Here is a 16,381-nt window from a genome sequence, read left to right on the forward strand (position 1 = left end):
CCTCTCATAAAGATCTTTGACTGGGTTTGTTGTTACCAAGCCAAGCCTCAGGTCCCCTTCCCCATTGTCTTAGTTTCCCGGTGCTGCTGTAACAGAAATACCACAAGTGGGTGGCTTTAAAAACAGAAATTTATTTTCTCACAGTTCTGGAGGCTAAAGTCCAAATCAGGGTCTTAGCCATGTTGATTCCTTCCTTGTTGATAGCCCTGGGTGTTCCTGGGTTCCTTGGTGTTCCTTGGCTTGTAGATGATCCTCACATGGCATCTATCCTCCTCTTTGTGTGTGTGTCTCTGTGTCTATTCTGGTCTTTTTATAACTCAGAAGCGATTAGGTTTAGGATCCTTCCTCTACCAGTATGGCCTCATTAACATAACAAAAGAAAAAACGCTATTTCCAAACAGGATCACATCCACAGGAACAAAGGCGAGGAATTCAACGCATATTTTGGGGGGACACACATCAGTACATAGCCCCTCTATCCCCTACTTATACCCTCTAGGATGGGGAACTCACTCCCTGCCTCAGGGCAGTCTGATCTTCTCTGGGCAGCATGGATAGTGAGAATATTTAGGCTGATACTGGACTCTCTGCTGTCTCCCTGGTCTGGGCTCAGGGTGGGAGGCAAGAGGTTTGCAGTTGGAAACCACATTTCCTGAGGCTGCCTTAATCAGGCTGAGGTGCCCACTCCCAGACCTCCAGTTCTGAGTGACCCAGAGGATGGGGGCATTAGTGTGCACTGCTCAGGAAATACCATCACTAAGGCCAGGTGAGACAGGCAGGGTGGCTTCCTGGTTCTCCCACTCACACCCTAGCAAGAGAGCGGGAGTCTTTACTTAGCAACAAGACCACTCCCATCTCTGTCAGTGTGGGTGGGCACACAGAGAGGGGTTGGATTTAACCATTTCCTGCCTAGAGCTGTCCAGCAGTAGAGGCTGAGCAAATGCCTGCCCCGTAAAGCATAGTCTGCAGTCCTGAGCTGAGGATCTGCCTGTTTTTCCCAGGTCTGGGCCTCCTCCCTGCCAGACAGGGAACCTGTGGGCCTGGAATGGGAAGACTGTGCCTGGGCAGACAGGGATGGGAAGGGAATTACCAGCTAGCTCAGCAATGCTGTCCACCCTCCCACTCAGGCTCCTTGTCACCAGCCCTAGAGCCAATGGGTCAGCAGGGCACCTGCATCGATGTTCCCTCTTCCTGAATGAGCTCTCCTGTCAACCAGTAGGTAAGTCAGCTCGGCTCCAGGGTATCTGCCCCAGGTCTGGCTTTCCAGGAATCCCACTGATCCCAATTCACACCATTCCAATCCCACCCCCACCTACTCCAGTCCACCCCGTTGCTAAATTCCAAGACTATCCATGATAATCAGTTCCATCTGAATACTCAATCCCATCCCAGTCCTAATTTCAGCCACCTCTCCTGACTCAATCCTAACAGTAAAATGATACCTAAAATTTACTGAGTGCTTACCATGTGTCTAGCACTCTAAGTGCTTCATTCACATTTAATCCTTACAACCACGTCATTTTACAGAAAAGGAAGCTACAATTCTGAAAAGTACTTTCATTGGCGTGCCTGGGTGGAATAAATAGTTAAAGCACTCAGCTACTAACTGAAAGGTTGGTGGTTTGAGTCCATTCAGAGGCACCTTGGAAGAAAAGCCTGGCAATATAGTTCTGAAAAATCAACCATTGAAAATCCTATGGATCCATTACTGAACATTTTGATCAAAGATTCTATAGAAGAATCTTGATTTTCAAAGGGGAAAATGCAGAACAGAATTTCAAATTCTCATGGAATCCAGACTTTCTGGGGCCATGCAGGCACGATGAACTCCCCGAAATTATTGCCCTGAGATAATCCTTAAACCTTAAACCAAAAATATCCCCAGAAGTATTTTTAAAACCAAGCAATAGTTTAGCTTACCTAGTAAAGAATATCTGCCTTGAGCATTATGCTCTTTTAAGATCTATCTATATGGGATCAAATTGACAAGAACAACTTGAAAGATAGGAACCTTAGGGGGCAGTGAGTTTTTGTTAATGGGGGAGGAACAACTCAGAAAAGGAGGGTAAGAATGGTTGCACAACTCGAAGAATGTAATCAGTGTCCCTGAATTGTACATGTAGAAAGTGTTAAATTGGTGTATGTTTTGCTGTGTATATTCTCAACAAGAACAACAACAAAAAAATAAATTATAAAAAAAGAAAATGCTATGGAGCATACTTCTATTCTGACACACATGGGGTTGCCATGAGTTGGAATCAACTTGACTGGTATGACTGAAGTCACACATCTAGTGTTGGTGACACTACAGATACAAACCCAAATCTGCCTGACTCCATAACCCAATCCATTTCAGTACAACTTCTCTCACCTCAGTGGAATCCACCTCTATGCCACCCAATTTAACTGTGGCCGTCCTAACGTCTAGCAAGGGGCCTGGCATCTATTAGGCACTAATAAATGCTATTTGAATGAATGAACAGATGAACTTAATTCATTCATTAACCAAACTCTACTCACCCCACCCAGTCCAACTCAGGTTGCACGTTTCCTAACACTTGGCTGTGTAAAGTAGAACCCTTACCTCTGTGAGAGGCACTGAGGTGAACAGAACTCAACCTCTGTACCCAGCCCAGTGACCAGATGACACTGTGGTTCTAAAATAAGACGGTGTCCTGACAGCTTCTCATGGGACACTGACCCTGTGCCATCTTGCATCAGGGTTGCCTCCCAATGTCCTTCCTTCCTTATCTGGATTTAACTATTTCAGAGCATGGCCCCATCCCAAAGGGGAGGCATCAGGGAGTGACGGTTGTCCAGAACCACCATGGTGTTTTGGTGAGTGTGCCTAGGGTGGGAGGATGGAGGGACTCAGGGAGGCTGGTGCTGACCCCAGGGCCGACCCCTGGTGCTAAGCCCTGTGGCTGACCCTGATATTGATAACACTCCTGACTGGCATGTAATTCTCAGGGCTGAGCCCAGCTATCTCCCTGGTGCCAATCCCAGGGCTGACCTGTACTCTGTGTGACCCAGCACTGACTCAGGTGCTGACCTCAGTTTTGACCCCAGCACTGACCCCTACCCTGGTAAAGGGTGAGCAAGTTGTTCCTGTGTCCTGTGCCTGGTACTGAGCACTAGAGTGGAGGTGATGGTGTCGTTGCAGCTAGGGGACCTGGGCTGGAGGTGACTTAGCCTTTCCCCTATCTTCTCTTCCCTTCCCTAGATATGCATTCAAGTGAAAACCCGGAAGCCCCACAGCCTCAGTCCAGAACTCACAGGGACCTGCAACCTACTGGCTCCCAACCTCCAGCCCCGGGCCCAGGCCTACTTCTTCAACCTCGGTGAGGATTAGACACTCACTGGCCTTTGGCAGCTCTAAAGGAATCTCCTCTGGTCCCCAAGGGAAGGCACCAGCCCATTGGAGGTGCCAAGGAGACACAGAGGCCCCGAGAGGGGCAGGGAAGGCCCCAAGCCCTCAATGAAAGGAATTGGGCAGATCTAAGTTTGGGCTTGCCTGGAGGTGAACAAGGGGTTTTCTGGCCCTAATCTCTTCCATGTGTGTTTTTTAAAGATAATCTCCAGGATCCAGATGCACATGTAGGTGTTGGAGACTGCTACAGGAACAAAAAAAGCAGCATGGAGGGAACTAAGAACTCAGCCAGGTGGCGCCGGGCACTGGAGGAGGTGGAAGAGGAGGAAGAGGAAGCTGGTGAGGAGGAGCAAATCTAGGTGCTTCCAGAAGCTGTCAGGGCTGACCCCCAGCCAGCAGCCTCTAGGGTGAGGTGTGCCTAGGTCTGGAAGATAGGGAGCAGTGGCTAAACTCCCCAGGCCTGCCCAATCCCAGGCCCCCCGCACCATATTACAGATGGGGAAACTAAGGCCCAGAGAGCAGAAGTGATGGGAGTGACTCACACAGCAAGCAGAGCCAGAGCATATGGAGTGCGGGGCAGGAGTTCTAGCTCTCCCTCTGCCTTTGAGACAAAAGTTTCACTCTTGGGAGCTTCACTAACTTCCTCCCTGAACTAAGCCCTATTGTTGTTGTTGAGTGCTGTCGAGTCGATTCCAACTCAGTGATCTCATTGGACAGAGCAGAACTGCCCCATAGAGTTTTCTTGGCTGTAATCTTTATGGAAGCAGATTGCCAGGTCTTTCTCTTGCAGAGCTGCTGAGTGGGTTCAAACCACCAACCTTTCAGTTAGCAGGTGAATGCTTAATCATTGTGCCACCGGGGCTAGGGGCTTAAAAATCCCTCACTCTCGTCCCAAATCCCATGTCCACTCCTGACCTGCTCCCTGTCTTGACCCAGGCACTGAGATCGCCATCATCTTGGATGGCTCAGGAAGCATTGATCCCCCAGATTTCCAGAAAGCCAAAGACTTTGTCTCCAACATGATGAGGACCATCCATGAAAAGTGCTTTGAGGTGGGCTTCTCTGAGAGCTGGTCTCACATATTCTATCAGTTATATGTTGCTGTGTAACAACAACCATTTTATTTGCTCACAATTCTATCGGTGAGCTATTTGGACTGGGCTCAGCTGGGTGGTTCTTCTGCTGGTCTTACCTGGGGTTACTCCTGCAGCTGCAGGCATCTGGTTGCTTGACTGGTGCTGGATGGCTTAACATGGCCTTAGTCACTGTCTGGCAATTGGTGCTGGCTGTTAGCTGAGCCAAATGTTTTCAGCAGGCCAGCCCAACTTTATCATGGCAGTAACATTCCAAGAGGGCAAGCCCCAATGCACAAGCACTTTTCCGTTCTCTAATTCCATTACATTTGCTGATGTCCCATTGGCCAAAGCAAGCCACATGGTCAATCCCATAATCAGTATGGAGGGGGACTACCCAGGAACATGGGGTTCATTGGGGAGCCATTATTACCACACCCTCCTTCACCCCTACTTGCTTAGACATTCCCCTCTGGCTTAGCATCTCCTCCTGCCCATGGATAAGGTGGAATCAGAGGGTCCCTCCACTGCTTCCAGGGGAAGCTATCCAAGGGGCAGGGGTGGCCTTGGGCACGGCAGCACTGCTAACCTGCTCCCCACCTTGGACACTTCCCTTCAGTGCAGCTTTGCCCTGGTGCAATACGGGGGCGTGATCCAGACTGAGTTTGATCTTCGGGACAACCAGGATGTGATGGCCTCCCTTGCCAGAGTCCAGAACATCACTCAAGTGAAGAATGTCACCAAGACTGCCTCAGCCATGCAGCATGTCCTGTGAGTGTGAGGGTGGTGGGAATTACCTACTGGGTGCTGGCTAGTAGCCCTGCTCAGAGGCTCTTTGGCACCATGCCTGGAGAAGGTGGAGTGGTGAAAAGGAGTAGATCAGGCCCATTTATATGAAATATCTAGAATGGGCAAATGCATAGAGACCAGAGTTTGTTAGTGGTTACCAGGAGAAAGGAGCCCTGCTGGCATAGTGATTAAGAGCTCGACTGCTAACCAAAAGGTTGGCAGTTCGAATCCACCTTGGAAACCCTATGCGGCAATTCTACTCTGACCTATAGGGTCACTAGGAATCCACTAGAGGGCAACAGGGTTTGGTTTTGAGTTTACCGGGAGGGGGAAAGAGGCAAAGTCATCGTTTAGGAAGCACTGAGTATCTGTTTATGGTGATGGAAAATTTGGTACAGATACAGGTGATGGTTGCACATCACAATGAAGGTAATCAATGTCACTGAATTATACATGTAAAAAATGTTGAATTGGCAAATGTTGAGTTATATACATTTTTACCACAATTGAAAAAAAAAAAACAAAGAAGAGGGGACCAGGGTTCTAGCTTTTCCCTGGCTGAGAGGGAATGTGAGGTCTTTCAGTCCAGCCTCGACTGATGGATGACACCCCCAGGACTGTCTTCTACAAATTCTCCTCACGAGCAGCAGTACAGCACAATGTTTACAAGGATGGGCTCCATGGCCAGGCTGCCTGGTTCAAGTCCCAGCTGCAGTTTGTACTTATATGTAGCCTTGCACAAGTTGCCTGACCTCTCTGTGCTTCAGATTCCTTGCTTTTAAAATGAGAATAATAATGACACTTGCCTCATAAGATTTTGAGAGGATTAGGTAGGTTAAAACATGTGCAGTGTTTACAACAGTACCTGGCCCAGCCTTCGAGTCCCATAAGTGCTATGTAAGTATTAGCCATTGTGATTAATATCATCGTTATTATTTCCTAATGTCATTGTTGTTCCTGCGCACACATAAAAGGGACAGACCCAAGTGCCATCCAACGCCTTTCAGTTAGAAGCAGGTGAGGAGCCAAAACAGGTGTATTGCAGCCCCACTTCTACCCAGCCTCACCATGTAATACAAGAGGCATCACTACCCCTCTTTGGGTCCTTGTTCCCCGTTTGGGGGCGCTTAATCCTCTCCGATTCTAAAACAGGTCCAGCGAATGAAATCTCTCCAGAGCCCAGGTGTCCTTCTGGCAAAGCTCCCCTCTTCATTTACTCTCCCCTACTTAGACACAACATCTTCACGCCAAGCCATGGCTCCAGAAAAAAGGCAACCAAGGTCATGGTGGTGCTCACCGATGGGGAAAATTTCGGGGACCCCCTCAACTTAACGACTGTTATCAACTCCCCAGAGATGCAGGGTGTCGAGCGCTTTGCCATCGGGGTAAGAGCCAGGAGCTGGAGGGCACCTTCTGAGCCTGCACGGACCTGGGCAGGGAGGGGCTGGGGCTCCTGATAGTGGCTTCTGGTTTTCCATCATCCTCTGTAAGCAGATTACAAACACTCACCAACTTCTCTTCTCCTGATCTCTGTGCCCCATGCCCCCCGCCCACCCGGGTCTTTCCACTGAGGGCTCATGCCCCAGTGGTGCTAACAGCTCACTCGCTGAGCAGGGAAGAGGAGGGCAGTGGACAACAGGGAAGATTCTTAGAGAAGATGGTACTGAGCTGAGTCTTGGAGGACAAACAGGAATAGCTACTAGGACATGGGGAGCGGGAAGGGCTTTGTAGGCAGAGGGAACAGCAGAGGTGAGAAGTAGCCTGGGGTGGTCAGGAAAACACATGTAGTTTGGTAAAACTGGAGCCCAGAGTGTGTGGGGAGAGAGAACAGGGAGCAGGGAAGGAAGAAGATGGGTGGTGGAGGGCCCTGGAGGTCAGGTCTGGATGGGTGGTGGAGGGCCCTGGAGGCCAGGTCTGGATGGGTGGTGGAGGGCCCTGGAGGTCAGGTCTGGATGGGTGGTGGAGGGCCCTGGAGGTCAGGTCTGGAGAGCCCTCAGGGCTGGAGGGAGCCAGTCAGCTTTCAGGGCACTGACGCATTGCCGGGGCACCTCTGCGCAGGTGGGGGATGCATTTAATAAGGATCGGTCTGACAAGGAACTGAAGCTGATCGCCTCAGACCCCGATGAGACTCATGCCTTCAAGGTGACCAACTACACAGTGCTGAATGGGCTGCTGAGCAAACTGCAGCAGAGTATCATCCACACGGAAGGTGAGTGCTCCGGGCCTCGTGCACCCTGTGGCAGCCCCTTCGGAATTCAGCAAGAAGCCCAGGCCCTGCGCTCCAGCCCCACCTCTGCTCCTCCCCTTTTGGCAGTCTGAGGGACTCTCATCACTTCTCTGAGCCTCAGTTTCTCCATCTCTAAAAAGACAACAATATCCCCAGCCCTGTTTATTTCCCAGAATCTCCGTGAGGCTCTGATGAATGAACTGGTACTGGAGACACAGGATGAGGGAAACTGTCTTGAAAAAGGGAGTGAACTGCTCGTGTTCCTAAAACGCAGACTGAACCCAGGACTCTATACTCAGCCTGGTGCTCTTCCCATGACACCCAACACTGTCCCTGGGAGTGAGGCCAGGCTGGACCCTTCCCCTCTCCTTTGCTTCACGGGGCTTCTTGGTTTCTAGGTGCGAGCGGAGATGCCCTTCACTTCCAGCTGGCACAGATTGGGTTCAGCGCCCAGATCCTGGATGAGGTATGTGGCCAACTCAGCACCAGCCGGCTCCCCCTTAGAGAAGGGCTGAGAGAGAAGGGTCTCAGTGACACCCAGGTATTCAGGGACTCCTGGCTGGCAGTGCAGAGCTCTGCCCTTCCCGGGGGATGCCTCTGAAGCAGCCATTTTAGGATCAAGGAAACCACTTCTGCTTGCTACCCCTATCCGGACTTTTGAGATAGAAAAACGTCTATATTTATTACAGACAGTGGTTTTGTTCTGTGTGCTCAAGGATTGAGCAATTTCCCTTAATTCAGATTAGAAAAACAGGATTTGGCCTGGGTGGGTTTGCCAGTCCACTTGCTTACTTCTCCCCACTGGACACACAACTCCCCACAGATGGACAGGTATGGCGAGGACACGGCACCGTCACTCCACACACAGACCTGCGTGCCAGGCCCGAGGAGGAGACAACTATCTTGCTCAATCATACTTTTTTTTTAATGCTCAGTATCTGGCCCCTGACCAACTTTCTACTCCTGGGCAGGGCTAGACTGGAGGCACAGGAACCCAGTGTTTGCCATCTCACCTTCTTGTCTGCATCTCTGGCCAGGTGGGCACAGGGCCTACAAGGTGCGCTTCTCTGGCCAGCAGAGCCGCGGCCACTGCCAGCGGCCCTTGGTCCCTCCGCCCAGATGGGCTTCCATCCCGTCCCTTGCAGGAGCAGGTGTTGCTCGGCGCCGTCGGTGCCTTTGACTGGTCGGGGGGCGCGCTGCTCTACAACACGAGCAGCTGTCGGGGTCGCTTCCTGAATCAGACGTCGGTGGACACCCAGGCTGCGCAGTACGGTTATCTAGGTGAGGGCGGGGCCTGAACATACCTGGTGGGGGCGGGGCCTAGACGGGGACCCTGAAGCGGCACAGCATGCCTCCTAGTGGGGGCGGGCCTTGGCAGGTCAGGTGGATGAGAGGCGGGGTCTGATGAGGGACCCCAAGGCTGACAATTATTGCTTCCTGGGTGGCTGTCCGCGGTAGGAGTGCGGCCCTGGGCGGCTGCCTAGGCGAGGATGAGGTCTTCCTTTTACTAAGGGTGGTAGACGTCCCCTCACCTCTCACCTCGGTCCTCGTATTGCATGGGTGATGAACGTGTGTATTTTTAGCCAGGCTGTGTGTATGACAGTGTATCACACATGTAGTGACCTGCGGCATGCATGAGTTGGGACCACTCACTAAGGGCGATTTTAAGGGTGAGAAAGACAGTCTCACCACTTTGAAGGCCTGACTGAGAAGGTGAGGGGACAGGGAATGGCCGGATGGGAGCTCCTGGTCACCACGAGCACTCCCTGGTCCCCACAGGTTACTCGTTGGCCGTGCTGCACGGGGCTGATGATCGCTTCTATGTTGCGGGTGCTCCACGGTACAAGCATCGCGGCGCTGTGTTTGAGTTCCGCGAGAAGGGCCCAGAGGCCAACTTCCTTCCAGTGCTGGAGGGAGAGCAGGTACCTGCTGGGGAAGACCCCCCTTATTATAAATGGGGGGCCCTGAAGCCCCGAGGGAAACAGAGCCCAGAACACAGTGTGGGTGAGGGTCCAGCCTGCGCAGAACTCAGGCTTCTGGGCAGAACTGAGGCCATATTCAGTGGCTGGGCCTGGGCCCTACATGTCTGATCTTTAGCTGGTTCCCTACATTGTAGAGCCCCTGGGTGGTGCAAACAGCTAATGCATCAGCTGCTAATCAAAAGGTTAGAGGTTCGAGTCCACCCAGAGGTGCCTCAGAAGAAAGGCCTGGTGATCTCCTTCTCAAAAATCAGTCATTGAAAACCCTATGGAGCACAGTTCTACTCTGACACACATGGAGTTGCCATGAATCAGAGACATCTGGTTTCCCTCCATTGTAGGGGTGGGGCTGCTCATCCCCTCTCCTGGTGTACTCTGGTGAGCAAATTGACCTGGAAGGACCCAAATCTGGTGGTCCAGGAAGAGCAGGAGTGGAGATCTAGCCCCCTGAGGGGAGGGGCGAGGCCCTCCCCCGCGCCCCTGGTGAACTGAATTCCTCCTGGGCTGCAGATGGGGTCCTATTTTGGCTCTGAGCTGTGCCCTGTGGACATTGACAAGGATGGGACCACAGACTTCTTGCTGGTGGCGGCTCCATTTTACCACGTGCATGGGGAAGAAGGCAGAGTCTATGTGTACCGCTGGAATAAGCAGGTGGGAGCGTCTCCATCTTTACAAGCTTGCTGAGGCTGTGGGTCCTCAGCCTGATGCAGAGCTGATGGAGGCTGGGAGTGCCCTGGCCCTGCCTTTGCACCAGAGGGCAGATGGTGATAGGAGGTGCTTCAGGGAGGATGCCTGCCGGGGCAGCCACTCCTCTTCTCCCCTCTCCCCAACTTTCTCACCCAAGGCAGTCGATGATAATGACGCCCCTTATAGCTGCACAGTTGACAAACCACAGTTGTCCATGATGTCACTTCTTTCTCACAATAACTATGGGAGGTAGCGGTCACCCCCATTTTACAGATGAGGAAGCCGAGACTCACTGATGTGGAGACTTGCTCAAGTTTATATAGCAAATGTGGGTGGAGCCAAGACTGGAGTCTAGGCCTCCAAAGTGCCAGCCCAGTGCCCCTAACCCAGGGAGCAGAAGGGGCAGGCGCTGGGCCCTGAACTGCAAGGCAGGAGGGCCCCAGCTTTACCACTGGCCCACCGTGTGACCTTGGGAAGACCCCTTTCCTTTTCTGAGCCTTAGACTCCCTGCTGGAGAATCAGAATCAACAAGCCCAGTGCATGTGCCTCCTGGGTGGTCGTGGTGGGGGGCTGCCTGTGTCCTTCTGAGGGCTGAGCTGCCTGGTTGCTTTACAGTATGGCTCCTTCTCCTTGGCACGCACGCTGAGTGGGCACCCCAAGTTCACCAATGCCCGGTTTGGCTTTACCATGGCGGCTGTCGGGGACATCAGTCAGGATAAGCTCACAGATGTGGCCATCGGGGCCCCGCTGGAGGGTTTTGGGGCTGACGATGGTGCCAGCTTTGGCAGTGTGTACATCTACAATGGACGTCAGGACGGCCTCTCCGCCAGCCCCTCACAGGTGAGCCGTGGGGCTTCACTGTGCGCATCCCCTCCTGCCTCTGTTTTGGGGCTCTGACCTCCCTGAGACGGCTACAGCCTGAGCCAGCTCCAGGCCTAAGTGCAGGCAGCCTCAGGGGGCTGGGAGTGCTCTGCGAAGGAGGGGGGTTCCAGGCCAGGACCTCACCCAGGCCCTTGGGGTGGGGGTGAGGGGGGCTGTAGTCATGCCTTCTATTTCTTGACCTATATCTCCCTCCTTCTTTGGCATTCCTGACCATGGTCTGCCTCAGGTCTCTCCTTCCTCTCTTTCTGTCCCTTCTCTGGCTCCTGTCCCCACCCAGCCCCTGCATGGCTTAACTCTCACCCCCCGGGCTCCATTGGCAACCCCTCATGCAATGTCTTTAATGGGCACCTTCACCCACCTCCAACTACAGTTTCTCTCCTGAGCTTCCACCCTGTCTGCCTCCCGAGCACTTCCACCCTGGATGGCCCCAGGCATCTCACTCTCACCCTGCCCCACCCGAAGGCATCCTCTTCCCACCAGACCTGCTGCTTCTCTGGGTTCCCTCCCGCTTCATCACCACCACCCAGACTGGAAACCGAGGGTAATCCCAGACACTGCGACCTCTCTCTCCCCTGCACAGCCGGTCAGCACCGCACCCCCCACCCCCAACGATTCTACCTTCTCATGCTCTCCCTCTTCTCCACCCCTACCACCACTGCCCCCACTGGACTCCCACCTCCTCCCAGCCTCCACCCTGGGCCTCCAGTGCAATTCTGATCATGTCACTTCTTCAAAAAAAAAAAGCCATCGAAGACACTCCCCACCCCCACTACAGGTCCAAGTCTAGCGCACATCAATTCAAATCCCTCCTTGCACCCAGCCTCCCTCCTGTACCCGCCCCCCCATTCCTCTGAGGACCCTGCTGTTTCTGCCTTTCAAGTCCCACCTGCCTTTTAAGGCCCCTTTCAAATGCCAATTCCTTTGGGAAACCTGGCCTTTCCCTTCCCTCTTGTTAGATTGAGGGACCCCCGGGGTGGGGACCGTGGCTGATCGTAATGGTTTGAATAAAACCAAGAGGACCTCCCCCTTCCTTACAGGCCCCACGTTTCTCCTTCCACAGAGAATCAGAGCTTCAGCAGTGGGCCCAGGACTCCACTACTTCGGCATGTCCCTGGCTGGTGGCTTCGATTTCAGTGGTGATGGCCTTGCTGACATCACCATGGGCACTCTGGGCCGGGCGGCTGTGCTTCGGTAGGGGTCTGCCCTCCCTTCTGGGGTCCCGGGCCCCAAGCTCACCCATTTTCTCTGCCCTAAATGGCCCCATGAAAACACCAGGCACTGATGGGAGCAGTTAAGGGCAGTGACTCAGAGCACAGGCTCTGGAGTCAGCCGTATGGGTTTGAACCTCAGCTCTCACTTAACAGTGTGCCCTTGGGCAGGTTATTCAACTTTTGTAAGTCCCAATTTTCTCATCTATAAATAGAAATAATAATAGCACCTTCCTCACAGGGTTAGGTGGCTTAAGTGAGGGGACATATGCAAAGTACTTAGCACAGTTGCTATCCATGGCATTGATGATGATGTTGAAGGATTTCAGAGTTTCTGTGCTCCATCCCTAAATGAATTATCAAGTCCCATGGCTTTAGATATCTGCCCTGTCCTCACCACTGAGCTCTAGGCTTGGCTGTCTACTCAACACCTCTCTTGGCTGTAGCTCACAAGCATCTCAAAGTTAACATGTCTAAAAAGTATTCTTATTCTCGTGCACCCCTTATTCTCCTAAAAGTTTGGGGCGTCCTTGATTCCTCTTTTTCCTTCCCCCATCACCCCTTCAACAAGGTTTTCTTGGCCCTGTCTCCAAACCATCTCAAATCCGTCCACTTGTCTCCATGTCTGCTACTGCCTTGAGTACAGGACACTGTCACCTCTCGCCTGGACCACTGCCATGGCGTTCTTCCCCGCTTCCACTTCCTACGCTCCATTCTCCACAGAGCGGAATGGTCCCTTCACTTTGCTGTTGAAAACCCCGCAGTGGCTCCCGTGTAGAGGAAAATCCAAACCCCTTACCATGGCCTCCATTCTCATCCCTGTTACTGCCATCTCTCACAGATTATGCACCAGTCACAGTGACCTTTGTATCTGTCAGACAAACCAAGCTCACCCCTGGCACACTCTTCTCCCGGATCGTCACATGGCTGGCTCTTTCTTGTTAACAGATCTCAACTTAAATGCCTCCTCAGCAGTGGGGCCATCCCTGAGCACCCAATCTAAGTAGGTCGCAGTCTCTATTTCCTTAGCCTGCTCTATTTTTATTATAGTTTTACCACCATCTGCTGTCCAGTTTATTCCGACTTGTGGCGACCTCGTGTGTGTCCCAATAGAACTGTGCTCCATAGGGTTTTCAATGGCTATGATCTTTTGGAAGTAGATTGCCAGACCTTTCTTCTGAGGTTCCTCTGAGTGGATTCAAATTCCCAACCGTTTGGTTAGTAGCCGAGTACTTAACCATATATGCCACCCAGGAATTCCATAACATTATCAATACATAGTATTTTCCTGTTTCTTCTTGTTTATTTGCTTGTTGTCTGGTTTCCCACTAGAGAGGGGACATACCTCTTTCTCTACTGTATCCTGAGGATTCAGAATAGTACTTGGCGTACTGGAGATGAATGAATGAATCAGTCAAGCCCTGGCCCAGAAGTTCTACAGTCGCATCTCATGGTCCTCTTGCTCTTGTCTTAGCTCAAGACCGGTGGTTCACCTGAAGGTGTCCATGAACTTCAGCCCCGAGGCAGTGCCTATTGGCTTCAACGGCAGTGTGAATGTGCATTTGTGCTTTGAAATCAGCTCTGGGACCCCAGCCACTGAGACAGGTAACAGGCAGCGCAGCTGACCCACCCATGTTGTACTCATCCCTTGTTGGTTCTATAGTGGGCAGGGAAAGAGGACTGTGTATGCGTGAGGTGGGTGGTTGGTGTGAGGGCTTGGTACTTAAAATCCTTTAGAGCTTAGCTACCTTGACATGACCAAACAAACAAAAAACCCCAAACCTTTTGCCGTTGAGTCAATTCCAATTCATAGCAACCCTATAGGACAGAGTAGAACATAGGGTTTCCAAGGAGCGGCTGGTGGATTCAAACTGCCAACCTTTTGATTAGCAGCTGAGCTCTTAACCACCATGCTACCAGGTCTCCACTTTGACATTAGGTTCTGTTAAATGTGAACTGCCCCAGGAAAGGGTGGTCTGATGCTGAGTCCGCACTCTGAAGAGATTTATCTGACCCTGTTGGGAGCAAGGGTATTGAATCCCTTCCTCAGGGTTGAAGGGTTGAGTTTCTGAAAGAAGATTCAGAAAAAGGCAGCCATTTTTCCATCTACCTGGATCTCTGTGGCTGCTAACCAAAAGGTCGGCAGTTAAAATCCTCCAGGCGCTCCTTGGAAACCCTATGAGGCAGTTCTACTCTGTCTTATAGGGTCACTATGGTTGGAATCGACTCGATGGCAATGGATTTGGTTTGGGTTTTTTGGAAACTCTGCCCACAAGCGTGTATGTGTATGCAGGGATTCCTGAAAATTGCCCTTTCCTCTTTCTCTCTGATTTACATCTTCTCCCCTTCCCCCATTATCGAGTCTCCCTGGCCCAGGCCCTGCCTCCCCTCCCAAGCCCTCACCTTACACTGGATACTGTTTCCAGCAGGCAGAGGCTGGGCCTGGCTTTCACAGCCCAGGAATTTACCGGCAACCCAAGAGCTTCCCTCCAGATTAATCCCTCAGCAACAGTCCCCAAGGCCTCATCTCAGTAACTATCCTTGAGATATCGCTCTGCTTCTCGCAGGTCAGAGAGCACTCTCCTGGGGTGGATGACTTCACCTCAGCAGGAGGACGTTATTGAATCCAGGGCTAGAAAGTGACAGACCTATCAGTTCCAGCTGTATAGGCTGCAAGACTCAGGGCACAGAATGTGAATAGCAGTTGCTGAGTGGCTGTGTGATGCTGGACAGGTGTCTTCCCTCTCTGGGCCCCAGTTTCTGTTCTGTCAGTAAGGGAATTGGCCTAGGTAATCCCCAAGATGCTTCCAGCTCTGCTATCCTCAGTTTCTATTCTTTGGTATTCCTCCTCCTTATTTTTCTCTCTCAACCCTAGCTTCCTCCCTGAGCCTTCCTCCCACAGGGAAGGCTGACTCAGCCCTGGAATGTGCTGGTCTGGGTTTGGTATGCACTGAGGGACCCTAGCTAGGTGCCAGAGGCCATGAGAAAGTACCTTTGAAGGAAAGAAGAAACTCAGGGGTCCTGCCCCAGGGAAGTGACTGCGGGAGACACCATTCAGGAGGGGCTCACAGGAACCTCAGGCAGTCTGGGGGCCCTGTACCTGGGGCTTGCCAGTTCCAGCCTCATCAGGAAAGCTTCAGAGAGACATCTCTTCCCAGGTCTCAGAGAGACGTCTCTCAACTTCACACTGGACGTGGATGTGAAGAAGAAGAGGAAAAGGCTGCAGTGTTTGGATGTGAAAACTTGTCTGAGCACTCTTAAGGAGTGGGGCAGTGGGTCCTGTCTTTGTGAGTCCTTTCAGCTCCTCCCCACGGAGAGAAAGGTAAGTGGAAGGGTTTAAAACAGAGCCCAGAGGGGTGTGTATCATTGAGAAAGGATTTGAGGTGCATGCAAAGAAGGAAATATACTTATACATATAAATATGGCAATGGAAATAACGATAATAGATCAAGAACCATGTAACAGCATGGGAAATGGAGATAGTTATACCAGAAATCCAGATTAAAGAAACCTAATGAAATTGAACACTACGTCTCTGAGCTTCCTGGAAACCTGGACAAAAAGAGAAATGCTCTAATTGCTGGCATTTTTCTTGTAATAAATCAGGAACCCCAGGTGTCCCTCCCCCACGTGATCAGTCGTCACCTGACAATAACAGTGAGGCTGAGAGCCTTTATGGGGGTCAACGTCAGCAAATTTAAGTGATTGAAAGGAAGAAATAGAAAGACAAAAGTTATCATTTAGAGATATTTACTCCCGGCAAAGGTGCTCAGAGACATGAAAAAATGTATTTGTCAGGATTCAGAGCCTGACAGGACCTAGAACTTGGACCTGTAAACATCATTTAGTCCAGTGAACAAGCTCATGAACGATACTTCTATTATACATCTGTTTCCAAGGTGAAATTGGATTTATTACTTGGATTAAGAAAGAGTTTCTAGCAAGTCTATGGCCTTCCTGAAATAAAAGCATAACTGCATTTTCCACCAGAGAATCATAGTCACCTATTTTCATGTCTTCAAAGCTCATATCATGGCAGAAACGCTCATTTGAGCAAAGAGAATGGCAAATGGCATCTAAGTGAGTCCCTCGTCTTAGGTTTTACCTCTCTAAAATCGCTACGAGTTAGAATCGACTCGACGGCAACGTTTTTTTTGGTTTTTTAC

General features: G+C 51.4%; 1 protein-coding gene across 1 annotated transcript in view; it reads left to right on the plus strand.

Annotated features, from left to right (window-relative positions):
- Positions 1-16,381, plus strand: part of ITGAE (integrin subunit alpha E) — a 43,832-nt gene that overhangs the window by 2,994 nt on the left and 24,457 nt on the right. Inside the window, exons 2-18 of the mRNA XM_023730999.1 lie at positions 692-766; positions 1,128-1,219; positions 2,771-2,838; positions 3,224-3,341; positions 3,572-3,709; positions 4,307-4,422; positions 5,063-5,214; positions 6,464-6,617; positions 7,291-7,441; positions 7,858-7,925; positions 8,605-8,740; positions 9,239-9,381; positions 9,949-10,089; positions 10,741-10,965; positions 12,068-12,198; positions 13,690-13,820; positions 15,374-15,537. Of these exons, the coding sequence (XP_023586767.1) occupies positions 692-766; positions 1,128-1,219; positions 2,771-2,838; positions 3,224-3,341; positions 3,572-3,709; positions 4,307-4,422; positions 5,063-5,214; positions 6,464-6,617; positions 7,291-7,441; positions 7,858-7,925; positions 8,605-8,740; positions 9,239-9,381; positions 9,949-10,089; positions 10,741-10,965; positions 12,068-12,198; positions 13,690-13,820; positions 15,374-15,537 (2,203 nt within the window). The remainder of the gene's footprint in view (positions 1-691; positions 767-1,127; positions 1,220-2,770; positions 2,839-3,223; positions 3,342-3,571; positions 3,710-4,306; positions 4,423-5,062; positions 5,215-6,463; positions 6,618-7,290; positions 7,442-7,857; positions 7,926-8,604; positions 8,741-9,238; positions 9,382-9,948; positions 10,090-10,740; positions 10,966-12,067; positions 12,199-13,689; positions 13,821-15,373; positions 15,538-16,381) is intronic.

This window comes from Trichechus manatus, unplaced genomic scaffold (genome assembly GCF_000243295.1).
Source record: "Trichechus manatus latirostris isolate Lorelei unplaced genomic scaffold, TriManLat1.0 scaffold00040, whole genome shotgun sequence".
NCBI classification, from domain to species: Eukaryota; Metazoa; Chordata; class Mammalia; order Sirenia; family Trichechidae; genus Trichechus; species Trichechus manatus.